This window comes from Medicago truncatula, chromosome 5 (assembly GCF_003473485.1).
Source record: "Medicago truncatula cultivar Jemalong A17 chromosome 5, MtrunA17r5.0-ANR, whole genome shotgun sequence".
Lineage (NCBI taxonomy): Eukaryota > Viridiplantae > Streptophyta > Magnoliopsida > Fabales > Fabaceae > Medicago > Medicago truncatula.
Window position 1 is genome coordinate 39,952,626 of NC_053046.1, and position 18,501 is coordinate 39,971,126.

The 18,501-nt window shown below is 33.5% G+C and overlaps 3 protein-coding genes and 1 non-coding gene across 4 annotated transcripts; all 4 read left to right on the plus strand.

The window, feature by feature from the left end:
• The first annotated feature begins 845 nt into the window (after positions 1–845).
• On the plus strand, positions 846–5,661 carry LOC11421464 (dihydropyrimidinase). Its single transcript, XM_003617174.4, has 13 exons — positions 846–1,017; positions 1,134–1,298; positions 2,119–2,170; positions 2,290–2,559; positions 2,958–3,169; positions 3,288–3,408; positions 3,526–3,613; positions 3,707–3,785; positions 4,067–4,154; positions 4,254–4,294; positions 4,416–4,468; positions 4,610–4,766; positions 5,156–5,661. Exons 1-13 carry the CDS (start codon positions 931–933, stop codon positions 5,345–5,347), a joined length of 1,605 nt encoding a protein of 534 aa, XP_003617222.1. The 5' UTR covers positions 846–930; the 3' UTR covers positions 5,348–5,661.
• A 1,178-nt stretch (positions 5,662–6,839) lies between these two features.
• On the plus strand, positions 6,840–11,205 carry LOC112421975 (protein FAR-RED IMPAIRED RESPONSE 1). The gene is made up of 4 exons (XM_024784421.2): positions 6,840–7,016; positions 7,780–9,874; positions 9,955–10,988; positions 11,121–11,205. Exons 2-3 carry the CDS (start codon positions 7,812–7,814, stop codon positions 9,974–9,976), a joined length of 2,085 nt encoding a protein of 694 aa, XP_024640189.1. The 5' UTR covers positions 6,840–7,016; positions 7,780–7,811; the 3' UTR covers positions 9,977–10,988; positions 11,121–11,205.
• Positions 11,206–13,278: 2,073 nt separating this feature from the next.
• LOC120580539 (protein AGENET DOMAIN (AGD)-CONTAINING P1) lies at positions 13,279–14,151 on the plus strand. Its single transcript, XM_039834293.1, has one exon. It carries the CDS (start codon positions 13,537–13,539, stop codon positions 13,975–13,977), a length of 441 nt encoding a protein of 146 aa, XP_039690227.1. The 5' UTR covers positions 13,279–13,536; the 3' UTR covers positions 13,978–14,151.
• A 751-nt stretch (positions 14,152–14,902) lies between these two features.
• LOC11421465 (U1 spliceosomal RNA) lies at positions 14,903–15,063 on the plus strand. The gene has a single exon (XR_003012641.1). It is a non-coding gene; the product is annotated as a U1 spliceosomal RNA (small nuclear RNA).
• The last annotated feature ends 3,438 nt before the right edge of the window (positions 15,064–18,501 follow it).

Below are 18,501 nucleotides of genomic sequence, written 5' to 3' on the forward strand. Positions count from 1 at the left end.
CCTCAACGATGTAAAACTGAAACTGTCGTACAATGCAGTTGAACAAGAAGAAGAAAATTGAAACCAACGTTATTGAAAAAGAATAAAAAATTCACTTATTTATATGCAATCGAGTATGAATGAAAGATGTTTTGATTCACGCTTTAATCTTCCATAGAGATTAATTGAACATCAGGATTGTTTGATCGTTGGTGGGTAAAAGAGAGTGAAATTTTAAAGTGACAGACAATGAATGAAATAAGATTTTAAGAAAATTTATATAAAAGGACAATTTTGGTATTATAAAAAACTTTTTTAAAAAATTGGGTGTAACCAAAAATATATAGGGTGTGAATAGAAAAACTCATAATTTCAATTCTCTAAAATTTCCAAAAATAAAATAAACTTAATTTAAAAAATGATATGGTCATACTCTTCCTTTCAATTTTCAAATTTATAGTCATTTGACCATGTTTGCATATATGAATTTTGAAGTTTGAAAATTCATAGGTAAACATATCAAAATAAATGGAAAAAAAAAGAAGTAGAAATGAATCATTATTTAAAATTAAATTAAGGGACACATGTAGTTTTACCTTAGTACTCCCCATGTGCTTAATTATAAAATCATTAAAATAAAATGTTTGTTTATCAATATGAGATCATTTACAAATTTTTAGATGCATTAACACAGTTTTTTGACAAATTTATTACTCAAATTTTTTGTTTAATACCCATGATTTTTTGTAAAATAATCATGTATTAAGGAATGGAGGAACTATTAACAAAACATAGTGATGATACAGTAATCAAACATTTAATAGGTTAATAAGTGTTTGGAAGGACATGTCTTTTTTTAGAATATAACAGTTCTCAACCACACTGATAGCGTGGAATCACAATTTATAGAAACAACTCCTGTAGTTCAGTAGTTGTGTCTGTACTGTAGTGATGATGATGAGCTTCAGTTTTCAACTTCTTCTTCCTATATTCTTCTTTCTTATCACAACTTCACTTTCACAACATGCTAACAACCAGGTCAGTAACATCACATGCATCACTCACTCCCTCTCTCTTGTGTTGACTTTTACGACTTTTATTTTTATCACCACTTTTTTCATTTCTTAACTGATTATTTGAACTGTGGAATTTAGTTTTGTGAAGCTGGAATTGAATCCGGAGAGTCCACATGTGGAACTTCATCATCAACAAACAAGTTGTTGATTAAAGGTGGTACTGTTGTCAATGCTCATCACCAACATGTTGCTGATGTTTATGTTGAAGATGGAATCATTGTTGCCGTCCAACCAAATATCATGGTACTTTGCTTTTAATATTCTATTTTTATCTTATTTCTATGAGTGGATTCTCATTCTATATACTAAACTAATGAGAAAAAAATATGAAATCCAATTTAAGTATTGTTTGATTCAATTATTTGAGTTTATCTATTTACGGAAACAACTTAAAACATGTTCACAGGCTGTTTTCACCTAATAACTCTAGGATATTTCATGAATACAACTTATGGCTTATAGAAGTATTTTATATATAAGCATTTATATAATAAGCACTTCTGCTATAAGCACATAGTTAAGTTGTGATATAATACTTTAGAAAAAAGTCCACAAGTAATCCCTGACCTGAGAGTTACTAAATTAGGGGACATATTTATCCAATCGTCTGAGATTGTTTTAAAATTGTTTTTGGGGCTAATTAGAGTGTTCTCCTATCAAGGTCTCAAATTCGAATCCCCCAGGTGCCAACAATTCATGTGTTGGTCCAGTTCTGAGATTAGTCAGTCCTTGGATCGGATTTTGAGTTTCCAAAAAAAAAGGGACTAATGTGTTCCAAATTGGTAATTTTGATGAGAGAGCCTAAATTAGATGCCACATTTTCTTTTGGAAACTAAAAGAACTAAAACCAGTCTTCACTAATTTTTTATTTTCATCCATTATCTTCTTGCCTATTTTTTCCCTTTTTATCTTTGAGTTATGCTTCAAATATTTTTTATGCTGATTTCCTTTTTGTTTGTTCAATGGTTTTCTTTGTAACAGTGAACCACATTAAGTTTTGTTACTTTCTTTTTTCTAATGTTTGTATTGTTTGGTTTGTTTCTTCTGTAATTTCTATTGTCAGGTTGGAGATGATGTGTATGTGATAGATGCCACCGGCAAGTTTGTCATGCCAGGTTAAGCCTTAAAGATTTTTAATCTAACTCCTATATACACTAATTCAATATTACTATCATTATTATCATCTTTTATGTGACAAACTTTTGAATATTTGTTTTGTTTGAACCGATAATAGGAGGCATTGATCCTCATGCACACCTAGGGATGGATGCGTTGGGTACTACATCAGTAGACGACTTCTTCAGTGGTCAGTCTGCAGCATTAGCTGGTGGAACAACGATGCACATTGACTTCGTTATGCCAATTAATGGGAATTTAACTGCTGGTTTTGAAGCCTATGAAAAGAAGGCAAAGAATTCTTGCATGGATTATGGCTTCCATGTGGCAGTTACCAAATGGGATGAATCTGTTTCAACAGATATGGAGATCATGGTTAAGGAGAAAGGTCAAAATTAATTTTTGTACTTTATGATTATGCGGTAAATATACCCTTTCCATGATTTTTGATGAATTGATTTTAGGTAGTTCAATATTGGGTGTACGAATCATAGTTTACTGATAAGTGGCAGGTTGCACGAGGGGTGACTTGTAAACTGCACTGTAGTATTTAAACACATGTTGTACTTTTTAAACCGTAAGCTTAATTAACAGAAAGGTACTTCATTTGTAAACGTAGGTAAAATTGACCAAACTCAAATATTGTGTGTTCTATGTTTGCGACATCATTTTTTTGCATCTGTTTACTTTCAAACTAGGGTTGTTGTCCTGGCAATAAGTAATAACCCTTTAGATGAGTTTGGAGGGATTGATTTCAGGTAGTTCATCTATGTTTCTTAATCTCAGGTATCAACTCTTTCAAGTTTTTCATGGCATATAAAGAATTTATTATGGTCAACGATGAGCTTCTGTTGCAAGGATTTAAGAAGTGCAAGTCTCTTGGTGCCTTAGCGATGGTCCATGCAGAAAATGGAGATGCTGTGTATGCAGGGCAACAGAAAATGATAGAACTTGGAATAACAGGTCCTGAAGGGCATCCTCTTTCAAGGCCTCCAATGGTAATACTCTGCTTTTGTTTTGATGAACAACATTTAGTTGGCATGGGATCTTAGATTGGTTATTACTTATTTTGTTTTCTTGTATTCTTTGATTACTGTGACTTGGATACCTATGTAGTTGGAAGGAGAGGCAACTTCTCGTGCTATTCGCTTAGCAGATTTTGTGAACACTCCTTTATATGTGGTTCATGTAATGAGCATCGATGCAATGGAAGAAATTGCGAAGGCTCGGAAATCAGGTTCTTCACTTTAATCCTTTCAAGTCCTGTTCTCACTTTTTTTTGTAAATGCGTTGCATAGTCATATTGCATTCATTAAGAGAAAGTAGACAATTTCACATGTTATTCAAACTTCAGGACAAAGGGTAATTGGAGAACCTATTGTCTCTGGGTTAGCCCTTGATGACTCTTGGCTTTGGCATCCTGATTTTACGACTGCAGCAAAGCAAGTTCACTACTTCTTTCCTTTTCTATTGGTAGTTGTTATTTCTTGTCTTAAGTTTTAATAATGTAATTTGTGTCGGTTCTCATGTTTCAGGTATCTCATGAGCCCTCCTATTAGGAGTAAAGGACATGATAAGGCCCTTCAATCTGCCCTTGCAACAGGAGTTTTGCAGGTTTCACATCTAATTTCAAAAATTCTGAGTTTAAATATCATATGTATACATTTATCAAAGTGATCACCTAATGTTGTTTTGCATCTAAAACTTTCATCTATGATTGAATTTGCTTCATACATTGCATCGAAGGACTGAATATTTAGTGCCACGGTTGTTAAACCTTCCAAGTCTGTTGTTGCCATGAATTGTTTGATAAATTTTGAGCTCAACTTCATTCTCTTTACTAAGATTACTAGGATTATTCATTTGACAAAATGATTCTTTTTACAACTTTGCAGCTGGTAGGAACTGATCATTGTGCCTGGAATTCCACCCAGAAAGCTCGTGGAGTTGATGACTTCCGCCAAATTATAAATGGTGTCAACGGTAACCACTCAATGGTTTTGGATATGTGTGGTCTAAATGCATTATGTTTAATTTCGAAGTGTTAAATTATTAATATGAATTGCAACTCAAAATTTGTAGGTATTGAAGAAAGGATGCACGTGGTCTGGGACATAATGGTGGTATAATAATAAACTTCTACCTTGCCCTCACTTTCTTGTTAGATTGTTGAAAGGGGAGATGATAACATTTTAACTAGATTTTATTGTTATCTCTCTCTCTCTCTCTCTCTCTCTCTCTCAGGAATCTGGTCAAATATCGGTCACGGACTATGTCAGAGTGACAAGCACTGAATGGTATGTTCTTTGATATTCAAAGAAAAGATTGACATCCATTTCTTAGGGCAATAAAGAGAATTCAGGCAATTTTATTATTCTTATTGTTTGGTAAATTTGCAAAAAATATTAATGATGTTTTTACTTGTACAATCATTTTAGTGCTAGAATCTTCAATATATATCCAAGGAAGGGAGCTATACTTCCGGGGTCCGACGCAGATATTATCATCCTGAATCCTAACTCAAGTTTTGAGATAACTGCAAAATCTCACCACTCCAGATTGGACACAAATGTGTACGAGGGATGGAAAGGAAAGGTGCCAGTTTTACTTTATTCTAGTTTTGTTCGTGTGGGGATTGAATTTCATTTTCTATAAAACACTAGACACGACATTGATATTCCGACACCGATGATAATTTAAGAAAATGATAGTAATTGGCAATTGCATGTAATCACATGTGTTGGTTAGACACATTGAAATGTCGGTCGGTGGTACATAGCTACCCCTCTCTTTTTGGTCTTGAATCTCTCAATCTCGCCAATTGTTACTTACTTGGTTTGTTCATTCGATGTTCTTTTACGTTGTTGGTGTCCTATGTCGAGGTTAAACATATGCTTCTTTGCACATTGTTCAATAATTGAAGCCTTGTCATGTAATATTATCAAAATTCAACGTCTTTATATACTTTTTATAATTATTTTCAGGGGAAAATTGAAGTGACTATAGCAGGAGGAAGAGTTGTTTGGGAAAATAATGAACTGAAAGTTGTTCCTGGTAATGGGAGATACATACAGATGCCTCCTTTTAGTTATCTGTTTGATGGATTGGACAAAAAGGATGCTGTTTATCTAAATTCCCTTAAAGCCCCAGTAAAAAGAGCCAAATCTACCACTTAAAAAAAAATTATGGTATTGTTTTTTACTATATTGTTAACATAGTTTTTGGCATTCAAACAAAGAAAAAACATGTATCTATGTACTAGAAAACTTCGATTGTACATAGAATAATTATGTTGTGTTACTTTGCTTAGATTTGTGTTGAAAGCAATGGGAGAAAAAGGGAACATAACATGAATAAGATACTGTATAAGTACTATATAGCACACTCATGTTGGTTAGACTATGTGTATATGTTATGGTTACTGGAGTTGTAACTTGTGGCAGTATTCCTGTAGAGTCATCTTACCAAAGAGGGCCTAGATGTGCATATATCTCCATGTGGTTCTAGATACTCTGAGAAATACGTAGCAGACTTCAAAAATAGATATTATTTGAGTTGACATATGTGATTTTATCTACCGGTATAAGCACTTGTGACGATGTTTTTGGATGCGACGTGATGACTAAATAAAATAGCTTCAGATCTCAACAACTAAAATAGTTAACAAACAACATACTATTATCTTCTAAGCATGAACTCGTTCAAACCATTGCTACTGACATGCACAAAAATGGTAGTATAACATAATGTAACTAAATCAAAATTAAGTGCTAATATATATAATAAAAAAATAATAAAAACTTCTATATCAAAAAAATGACAGAAATCGGTTAGAGTAATAGTTTGAAGATTAAATTGACAGAAATGGATCATCTTCATATCTCTCTCTCCCTCATATTTTCTCAATTTTCACATCTCAACCTTTCTCCCTTTTTTTCAAATTTCAATATTTTTTTTAAAGACAAATTTCAATATTATCCCCTTTTTTTTTATTCTCAATGGTCTAGATCTCTTATTTCCTGAGTTTTATTTTTCATTTGAGAGGATCTTGATCCCTAAATTGTCTATTTTTCTTTTAAGAATTGACTAAACAACCTATACAAGACTAGTATTATATTTGATTTCTTTTTTTAGGGGTATTATGTTTGTTTTTTTTTTTTGAAGGATATTTGATTTCTTAATAAGCGTGACATTTTCCAAAACATAATGCAAATGCGTGTGTATAAAAAAAAGAGAATACGATAATTTTAGAAAAAAAATATAAAAAATACTTACTGATGTTAATTTGATTAAAACAAAGAAAAAAATATTATTAAATTAACAACCGTAAAGTTCACAAGTCCTAGCTCGATGGCATAAATACTGAAATTGATATGCCGAATGTTATTAGTGGGTTGGAACCCCAACTCGTCCACTTATGTGAGTTTTCAAAAACTATTGATGTTCACGTGACATCTGAATCATTAAATATACACGTGACATTTGAATAATTAAATTTGATATTCATGTACGTATTGTATTGACCTCAAACGAGACTTACTCTCACAAAATGGACTAAAGTTGAGGTCTCAAAAATATAATTATTAAAGTTGAGGGCCAAATTCACAACTTTGTAAAAGTAGAGAGGACAAAAGTGTGTTTTTAAACTTAAAAAAGAAAGAAAATAAAACATGGTGAGTGACATACAACTTTTGTGATGTCAACAAGACAACAATCTTGTACTTACCGATGAACTGAAACTAAATTGACAAACAAAAACACAATTTCTCACTCTTCCATTCCATTTTTCACTTTCTCTTTTAAGTCTGAAACAGTAATCCCCACTTCGCTCTGCTGCTGAAAAAGGTATCACACCCACAAATTTCATTTTTTTTTTTTATTTGTCTTTAAGGTTTATTTGCCATTTTTGTTTCCTTATGTTTTCCTACCTCTGATTAGGGTTTATAGTTTTTCCCCCATTTTCCAATTTTCTAATTTTATACTTGCAATGCTCTAGAATTTGATACTGAGCTTTCTTTGTTTCAAGGGTTTGTTTAAACTGTGTTTTCAAGCCTTAATGGATGTGGTAGAGCACTAAGTTAGATTCTGTGCGGATATGATTTTGTAAGTTAGTTAGATTTTGTTGGGAGACTTAAGGCCTATGAAGTACTACACAGACACTAACACATTGACACCAGTAACAATTTGTGAAAATAACAAAATTGAATGCAATCACATGCGTGTCAGACACCACCGGCACACCTTTGATCACGGTGCTACGGTGGTTAAGTTTGCCTAGGTTTATCTTGCCAAGTTATGTAGCTGTGGCTTTATTGTTAATTATAGGTGTAGTTGCATTGATGGTGTGATATTGCAATGATGCAAAGACTGCTACTTTCTCTTATTAGCTTGTTTTATTTCGGTGTGTACCAGTCCCTGGTGTTAGCTTTGTGTAATGGGTCTGATGTATTTGTCTTGGGTTGGTGAGAACCTTTTCCATGTATTTTATTTACTTGTTGTAGTGTTGTTGCGTCTTTTAATTTTATAACCATATTCGATGAAATAAGCTTGTAAATCTCTATGTTTGCAACATAACTTATTATAGATCTTATTGACTTCTTTTGTGCAGTTTTGGTTTGGCACAACCCACAATTGGAACTCATGGATAGTTCAGAGAATCTAGTAGATTGTGGGAGTATTCATGATGAAGGTATGGAAGTTGATAACTCTGATGATGATGAAGCATGTTGGAAGCCTGCAACGGGGATGCGTTTTTCTTGCATTGATGATGTCAAAACACTTTATAGAGAGTATGCTTTGAAAAAGGGTTTTCGGTGGAAGACCAGAACATCGAAAAAAAGAGATGATGGAGAGACCTGCTATGCAATTCTTGTTTGCACAAGAGAGGGGTCTCAAGGGTCAGAAATTCCGTGTACGTTAAAGACACCCCCATCCAAGACAAAAAATTGTCCTGCCAAGATTTGTATTAAGTTGGAAAAGGATGGTTTGTGGTACATTTCAAAATTTGAATCTAGACATTCTCACAAGACTAGCCCTACAAAGAGAATGGACTTGCATGTAAAAAGAACAATCGAAATCAATGAGGATGCAGGAGTGAGGACCATTAAGACTTTCCGATCTATTGTCAACAATGCGGAAGGGCATGAAAATATACCATTTTGCGAAAAAGACATGATAAATTATGTTAACAACGAACAACATTTAATTGGAAAAGAAGGTGATGGCAAGGCCTTAATGAGCTATTTTTCTAAAATGAGGGAACAAAATTCGAATTTCTTCTACGACATAGATTTGGATGACGATTTTCATGTAAGGAATGTGTTTTGGGCTGATGCAAGAAGTAGAGCTACTTATGAGTATTTTGGAGATGTTGTAACTTTCGACACAACATATTTGACCAATAAGTTTGACATGCCTTTTGCTACATTTGTAGGTGTGAATCACCATGGTCAATCAACATTACTTGGATGTGGGCTGCTCTCAGGAGAAGACACAGAGTCATTTGTGTGGCTTTTCAAATCATGGCTTCGTTGTATGCTTGGAAAGGCCCCTGTGGGAATTGTGACCGATCAATGTAAGGCTGTGCAAAATGCCATTGAGTTAGTCTTCCCTACAACACGCCATAGGTGGTGTTTATGGCATATAATGAAAAAAATTCCTGAAAAGCTCAACGAATACAGTGAATATAAAAGAATCAAGTCTGCGATGGAAGGAGCAGTTTATGATACACACACAACAACTGGTTTTGAAGAGAAATGGTGTTCCTTCATAGACAAGTTTATGCTTCAACAGAATGATTGGTTGAGTGGGTTGTATGAAGAGCGTCATAGATGGGCACCAACCTTTGTAAGAAAATATTTTTGGGCAGGTATGTCAACTACGCAGAGAAGTGAGAGCATGCATGCTTTCTTTGATGGGTATATCAATTCAACAACAAGTCTAAATCAATTTGTAAAGCAATATGATAATGCTCTTAGTAGTCGAGCAGAAAAAGAATTTGAAGCAGATTTTAATTCACTAGATACTACAATTCCGTGTGTGTCAAACTCGTCCATTGAAAAGCAATTGCAAGGTGAGTACACTCATGCCAAATTCAAAGAAGTTCAAGCTGAATTCATATCCAAAATGAATTGTGCTCCCTCGTTGAATGTTGTCGAGGGTTGCTTTGCTACTTATCATGTGTTGGAGGAGGTTGTAGTTGGAGGCAGACATAAAGAAAATGTCTTCAAAGTTGTGTTTAATCAGGAAAACCAGGATTTCAGCTGTGAATGCTCGTTGTTTGAGTTTAGAGGTATCCTGTGTTGTCATGTGTTATCTGTGTGTACACGAGAAAGGGTTAAAAATGTGCCAGAGAAGTATGTTTTAACACGATGGAAGAAAAATATTAAAAGGAAGCATTCATATATTAAGAGTAGTTATTGCGCGAGAGAATTGAAGCCAAAGATGGACAGGTTTGACAAATTGTGCAAGCATTTCTATGAGATTGCTGAAGTAGCCGCTGAATCTGAAGATGCAACTAAGGCACTCCATGAAACATTACATCAATTTAATTCTAATAAGGATGGTATAACTGACATTGTTAACAGAAGTTTCATTGATGACTCAAATCCAAACAACGGTATTGGAATTCACAGTCCAGTGCGGGTTAAATGTGAAGATCAAGGAAGTGAACCAAGCGAAGTAATGACAGACAGGCTACTACAGTAAGTCTTTTTTCCTTCAGAAATTATGTATTCTCCATATGTATATTGAATCTTAGTTTTTTATTTGTCCAAATGTGTAGGAGTGCAATATTGGAATGGTGAGAAATCAGATCAAAAGAAACATCCATGTAGAATCATCTATTGAGGTTGTCAGTGGCGGTGGTTTGTTGGATTGAAGCACTGTCGTTCGTGTCCATTTTAAAATTATGTTAACTAATGTTTAAATTCATGATTGAGTGTGTGGTTGTTTATTGGATTTATGTGTTGTGTTACAGATCTGAGGAAACATATGTACTAGTTCAGGATTATGTATGTACTAGTTGGCAATAATTTGTACTTTATTAGGATAACATATGTACTAGTTGAGGATAACTTATGTAGTAGTTTAGGATAACATATGTATTGGTTGAGGATAGTTTATATACTGGTTGAGGAAATTTATGTTTATATAACATTTCTAGTGAAAACAAGGCAAAACAAGTCTTGCATGGATTATGGCTTCCATATCAGTTACTAAATGGGACGAAGTTGTTTCAAAGGAAATGGAAATCGTGGTCACGGAGAAAGGCCGGTGTTTATTTTCTTTTGGTGCTATATGATTACATGGTAACAAGTGTTGGTTATGACTCATAGTTTATTGATAAGTGGGCAAGTGGTAATCTTGTAAACTGGACTGTAGTATTTAAACACAAGTTGTACTATGCAAACCCTAAGCTTGAGTAATAGAAAGGTATTGAAGCCACTTTGCAGTCGGAGATGTAGACACAGTTGAACAAACTTTGTGGTTTTTGTATTTGTGTACTTTTGAAACAGGGTTGTTGTTCTGACAATAAGTACAAATCCTTTAAATGAGTTTCGAGGAATTGATTTCAGGTAGTTCGTCTATGTTTTTTAGTCAATGTGTATCAACTCTTTCAAGTTTTTCATGACATACAAAGGATTTGTTATGGTCAATGATTAGCTTCTTCTACAAGGATTTACGAAATGCAAGTCTCTTGGTGCCTTAGCCATGGTCCATGCAGAAAATGGAGATGATGTGTATGCAGCGCAACAGAAAATGATAGAACTTAGACTAACTGGTCTTAAAGGACATCCTCTTTCAAGGTGTGCAGTGGTAAGTTCTTTTTTTTTTTTTTTTTTGATCTTGATGAACAACATTTGGTTGTTATGTGATTGTAGAATGGTTATTATTTATTTTTTATATTCATTTGATTACTGAAGTCTAAACACATGTATATCTATGTAGTTAGAAGGAGAGGCAACTTCCCGTGCGATTCGCTTATACGTGGTTTATGTAATGAGCATTGATGTAATGGAAGAAATCGTGAAGGTTCGAAAATCAGATTTTTCGTCTTAATCCTGTGTTGTTAATTTTTTTTTTTATCATGTGTTCCACATTAATAATGCATTCATCTAGAGAAAGTAAACAATTTCAACTTATAAAGATAAGAAATCCTTTTGTAGGAAAACAAATGCTTTTGCAAAACAACATTTTTTACGGGGAAAAAAGAAGATTCCACTCGTATCATAAGTGCAGAAACTTGGTGCAAAACAAATCACTGGTTGGTTCACATGTTTCTAGTGTGACATTTTAAGTTTTGTTGATAACATAGTTTTAGTGATATCCCTTTCTTGTTTTTAAACTTTTGAACAAAAGATTAGTTTATATGTTACATTGTGACGTTTGTGTTTTGTTCCCTAACCAAGTGATTGGGCTCAAATGATTAATGAACTCAAGTTAAGGATGAATTGTTAAGGAGAGACCGAGTTCAAATCCTGGCTGGAACAATCCTTGGTTAACCTTTATTTACTTCTTGGTCGAACTCCAAACTATCAGTGCCCCATACCCCAGGAACTAGAGGGACAAAAAAATTGCGTTTTGTTCTCTGATAACTTGATTTCAGCAAGGTTACCAGTTTGTTTCCTAACTGTGGGATAAAGGGTAATTGGAGAGCCTATTGCTGTAGGCTCAGGGTTATCCCTTGAAGACTCTTGGCTTTGACATCCTGATTTTGAGACTGCTGCAAAAGCAAGTTCACCACATCTTTCCTTTTCTTTTTTAGTTGTTAATTATTTCTTGTCTTAAGTTTCATGAAAGTATGTTGTGTCGATTCTCATGTTTCAATTATGGCATGAGTCCTCCTATTTAGGAGTCAAGGACGTGATAAGGCCCTTCAGGCTTCCCTTGCAACAGGGTTTTGCAGGTTTCACATCTAATTGAAAATTTCTTGGTGTAAATATCACATGTATTATACATTTATCGAAACGAACATAATGTTTTTCTAAAGTTTCATCTGTTATTGAATTTGCTTCATATATTTCATCAATGGACCATTGCCGTGGATTGTACAATATGATATGTATACTTATCCATGGTAGTATGATAATAAATTTCTACCTTGCCCTCCATTTTTTGTTTGTTGGTTGAAATATGAGAGGATAGCCTTTTAATTAGATTTTATGGTCATATATACCTCAGGAATCTGCCCAAATAACAGTCACTGACTACGTCCGATCGGCAAGCACTGAATAATATGATCTCTGAAAATATTGGTATTCATTTCGTTCCGACCTCAATTCCACTGAATTGTTTTTTCTGAGGTATTGTCCATTTCGGGTCTTATGTTAATAGGTCTCCACAATTGTGACCTTAAGGTGCCTTAGTGGGTTGAGAAGAGTGAGTATTTATAAACTACTTTTAGTCTCGACCAACAGAGACGCCTTTTAACGACAAAATTATTAGGACTCGCATATGAGACAAAATTATTAGGACTCGCATATGATTCAAAGCGCAAAATACCTCAAAGGTGGTGATGCGGTGGACTTAAAGTTTGAACAATTTATTACCTTTATGGGCAATAAGGAGATTTCAGACCATTTTATTATTCGTATCATTAATTTGATGATTCTTTATGGTAAAATTGCCAAAAATATTAATGATGTTTTTACTTATTCACTCATTTTAGTGGTAGAAACTTCAATATATATCCAAGGGAGTTCAGGGTCTGATGCAGATATTATCATCCCGGAAACTCATGATATCATTAAAATTTTTAACCATATAACATAAAAGAACATAAATTATTTGCTTTTTTGGTGGCCTAAATTAATTAATTTATTATACCTCACGGTCAAACTCCAAATCACCGGAGCCTTTCTCATAAAAATAGGGTTAACACAAAAAAGTAAACGATGGTCCGCTGACATAAAAAAAAAAAATCTATACATAAGAAAGTATCAGCTTTTATTCAAAACTGATTTATTAATGATATAAAGTAAATGATTTTTTTAGTAAAAAAAAAAGTAAATGACTTCTTTTTATAAATTAAAAATAAATCGAACTATTAAATGGTATATTCCGTGAAAACAAAACAAACTATTACAATTTACATACTTCCAATATCAAATCTTTTTCATATAACAAACAAAGATCTTGTCAAAAAATATAAGAACCAAAGAACAAATCTCAGCCGTGCAATTACACTGATAATAATTACAAGTTACCTTCCAGAAAAATCTAAACCGTCTAAAATATCCCAATCTCAAACAAATATACAATCGCCTACACTATATAATAACTTACGGTTTGTGTACTTCATACTAAAAAAAACGTTTCATAACTCTCTCTATATCTTTTGGTAGATTCTTGATCTTGTGCAATCATGCGTCCTCCAGAGAAGAGAGTAGATTATAAGGTAGGAGATAAAGTAGAAGTATGCAGCGAAGATGAAGGGTTTGTAGGTTCATACTTTGAAGCTACAATTGTTTCATGTCTTGAGAGCGGAAAATATGTGATCCGTTACAAGAATCTTCTTAAAGATGACGAGTCGGAACTTCTTATGGAAACACTTTTTCCAAAAGATCTTCGTCCAATACCACCACATGTTCGTAATCCTTTGAAGTTTAAACTCAATCAAAAAGTTGATGTATTTGATAACGATGGTTGGTGGGTAGGTAAAATCGCTAGCGAGAAGATCTTGATGGAAAAGAGTTGCTACTATAGTGTGTATTTTGACTATTGCCATCAAACTATTTACTACCCTTGTGATCAGATTAGGGTTCATCAAGAATTGGTTTGGGGAGACTGGATCTTCGAGGCATAACTCATATATCACACCACCACGATTGTTATATCAAGATTCTTGTTCTTGAAGACTACGATATATATGGTCTATAGATTAATTACATTGTATTTACAAATTGTAGACACTGTCACTATTGAATGTATTTTGAATTGGTTATTGGCAATGAATTACAGTTTTCAGTTTCTTTGGTTATTTTAATTTGTATATTTTTCAATTTATTTTGTGTGTGCATATGATTCTTGTTCTTTGATTTATTTTGATGTGGGTGGGTTATATAATAATACTTGATCGATCAATACCAGGGGATGGGTTCGGTTTCTTGATACCTTGCAAGAAAAATAAACTCTGATTTTCTCATGAGAAATAGGACAATGGAACAAAAAAGTTGTGTTCTGTCCAAACAGTTTTACACAGTCTGCACATGAAAACGTTTTGTATTTCATGGGAAAAACTAGTTTTTTAGTGTATGACCCTTTCAACAATGTTGAAAAATGTGACCTCATTAATTTTCCAAGTGATACAATATACATCTTAAGAGGATATTCTTTTTCATGATCATGTTGGTGTGTGTTGTGGAAAAAGGATGTAAGGATTGTATTGTTGATATGAGGACTCAAGTGAGAACTTTTCATTCTTATCATGGTGATGTGTTCTTACAGCGTCCTCATAGAACTTTTGTTAGCAACTTGAAGAGTAACAAGATTGATGGGATTGGTTACGGGATTCATGTGTTTCAATCATTGTCGATGATTTCACTTGACCTTTCCTTTTGGCCACCTACAATCCCATCCAATATCCATAGCATAGCATAGGTTATGCAGAATTGGTTTGCACTTTGCTGAATTTTTGTATAGTATAACATTAGCAAGTCCCACATCGGGAAGATTGGGTGAAACCACGAGGGGAAGTTGTTATAAATTGAAAGTGTATGACATTGGACAACATACTTACCTGGATGGGGTCAATGGATGATCAAGAAGGTCCATGGCCTAGGTTGGTGACCTCCATTGCACTTAGGAGGGGTGCCTACTTAAGGTGTTCTCAAGTAGAACAGCCTACATCATAATTTGTTGCTGTGGGGGCCTGCGTTCGCGCGGCCCCCTTCAATTATAGTCCAAATTTTTGATGTCATTTTTTCTAAACGACCATGTTATTAAGTTTTGGTCAATTTATGTTGTTTTTTTAATTTTTGTGATGGTTGGGGTTTGAACTTTGGACTTTGCATATATTATGCATTGTCCCTACCAATCTTATTGGTTAGACAAATGTTTGAAGGAATTTTTACTTCACAAAACAAAATCTGTTCTTGTATTTCACCATGAATGATATTCCACCATCACCAAAGAAACAATCCTTCAAAGAGAAACACAAAGGGAGATTAAGAGTGTTAGAGAAAATGTTGGACAAAGAATTACTTTGATTAAAGAGAGGGCAATGTCAAGGCATAGGAGACATGGAGGAAGACTTAGAAACATGTAATCAACAAAGGAGGATTAGAGAGGAAGAATAACTTTGGAAGAACAAGAAATTTAAAATTCCTAAATTTTAAGGAAAGGTTGATCTAGAGAAACATACTTATATTCAGAGCTAAAATTGGAACAAATATTTAGTTACCATGAATTTAGGGAGGAATGGAAAGTGAAGTTAGCAACTTTGAAGTTCACAAATCATGGTGGAATCAACAACAAAAAGAAAGAGTAAGGTGAAGAGCAAGACCTATTGATGCTTGAGAAAATTTACCGGTTGTGTTAAGAAATAGATATGTTACAGATCATTACCATATAAACTTGCATAATAAGCTCCAAAAACATACTCAAGGAGTATAAAATGTTGAAGAATATTACACAAATTTGGAAGTAGCAACTATATGAATTATCATGTATGAAGCACGAACAAAGATACAGACATGGAATACGACACTAACACTAACACATCGGCACCGATAAAATTGTGAAAAAATGATATAATTCAATGTAATCACAAGTGTCAGTATCGTATTAATGTACCGAGACACGCTTTCATTCAAAAATGTCGGAGCAACATAAATTATCATCCAGGAAAGGAAAGAGTGAACAATGTCTACTTTCACAAATTGCATGCCTCCTTTTAGTTATCTATGCAATTTATCTAAATTCCCTTCAAATCCTATTAAAAAGAGCCAAATGCACAACTTAAAAAGTTTCTGGGGTATTGTTCTTTTACTAGTGTCAGTATAGTTTTTCCAATTAAACAAAGAAAAAACATGTATTTGTGTACTAGGAGCTTCAATTGGTATAGAATAAATTTGTTGTGTTACTTTTTCCATGATGTAATGTAATTACTTAGATTTTTGTTGAAACTTTTGAAAGCAATAGGAGAAAAAGGGGAAATAACATGAATAACTGTATGATTTTGATATTTTTGCCCCATCAAGAAATAACTGGTGTCTCCTTAAGATAACATCTTATTAAATAAAGGAAATAATAACAGATAAATAAGAGAATAATTTGGTTTAAATTTGAATGGTTGGAGCTACAATCATCCTTAAATGAAAAATCATATAGCTATTTGAATGTCCGTTCAAGAATAGAGATGTTTTGTTTATAATTTTGACAATATTTTTTTAAAAAGCCAAAAGACAACGAAAAAAAAATCATAGATCATATAAAATTCAAAATTGTGAAGAGAATGATTATAATTTGTATACATCTATTTATAATTTTTTGGAAAGAAAATAAGAAGAAGAAGGAATTTATAGATATACGTTCCGTCTAGTTTGATAGATAAAAAAAAGTAATTTTAATTCATGTGCAGACTAACTTGTTAAGCTTGGGGCTAGTAGCCATGAGATATATCGCCCTATTGCAATTCCTCAGGCCGGAATTAGCCTCCTTCTGCTAGCTGATGTTAGTGGGACTTTATTTTCTAGATAGTCTTTTCTTGTTTTTGGTTCTTTTCTCTCATTTGTACCAAAAAAATTGAGTAATTGAAAAATGATATAATTGATAAATTTTACACTTAAATCATCAAAACAACAATTAAATAGAAACATAAAATTGATATTCAAACGACACTTAAAAAAAAAAAAGACGTATAATGTTTCTTCTTATTTAAAAATGATATTGAACATTTTTTTATCTCCACCAAAATTTGTTTTAAATCCAATACTGTATAAACATGTCGTACATGTAGTAAATCCATAATACGTTTGATACCATGATATGGTTTGAAAATCAAGGAGTGTATATGGTTCTCATCAAGCTCTTGTATTTTAATGTTTATCTTTCAAGAGAAAGGGAATTTTGACAAGGCTAAAATATGGTTTTAGTCCCTGCAAATATGCTTCGTTTTGGTTTTAGTCCCTGTAAAAAAAAAATTGTTTTTGGTCCCTGCAAAATTTTTTGTTTTTGAAAATAGTCTCTGACCTCATTTTTGTGATGATTTGCATACGTGACACATTATAACTGAACCATTTTGTAGTTTTTGGTCCCTGCAAAATATTTTGTTTTTAAAAAAGATCCCTGCAAAATTTTTTGTTTTTGAAATTTTTTAGATGTGCCTTTATATATAGTATATAGTTTATAGAATAGATAATAAAATGACTTTTTTTGTTTGTTAAGCCTCCGGTTCTTATAAGAAGAGAGCCCTAATAATCCGAATAAGTAAGTAAAATGTGATCAATAATTATAAAAAATGTATCTTTTTTTTGTCAAATAGTCTGGTATATCTCGAGACCTCTCTTTTAAAGAAGCCTATCTTCATAAATCTCTTGTTTCACAACATTTTCAATGGGCCAAGAAGGTTTGGTCAGCTGATATTCCACCTTCCAAATTTGTTCTTGTTTGGAGGCTCATGCACAACAAATTACCTACGGATGAGAATATGATGGGAAGAGGGTGCAATATTGCTTCAATGTGCAACTCATGTAACACTGATCCTGAATCCACTTTTCATCTATTCTTCCAATGCTCCTTAGATATGAAGTTATGGTCTTGGCTTGCTTCTTTGTTGAATACCAATCTGCAACTTACTTCAGCTGATGATATATGGAAATTGTGTGATAAAAGATGGACACCACAATGCAAAGTGGTGGTCAAGGCTGTCATCATCAACATTCTCTCCGCAATTTGGTTCATTAGAAATCAGGCCAGATTTAAAGACAAAAAAAATCACTGGAAATCTGCAATCAACAACATCATTGTTGCAGTCTCTCTTACAGGTAATAGAACAAAACTCACTTCATTTGTCAACATGGATGAATTTGTTTTTCTGAAAGCTTTCAAGATCAACATCCACCCCCCAAGAGCCCCCTTGATCAAGGAAGTCATGTGGATTCCTCCTATTCCTCCTTGGATTAAGGTAAATACAGATGGTGCCTTGACAAAGAACCCTACCAAAGCTTCATGTGGAGGTGTTTTTAGAGATCACAACAATATTTTTATTGGTGCTTTTGTGCAAAACTTGAACACCAACTCAGCCTTCAATGCAAAACTCTTGGGAGTTATCACTGCTATAAATATTGCTGGTGAGAATAATTGGAGAAATATTTGGCTTGAAACTGAC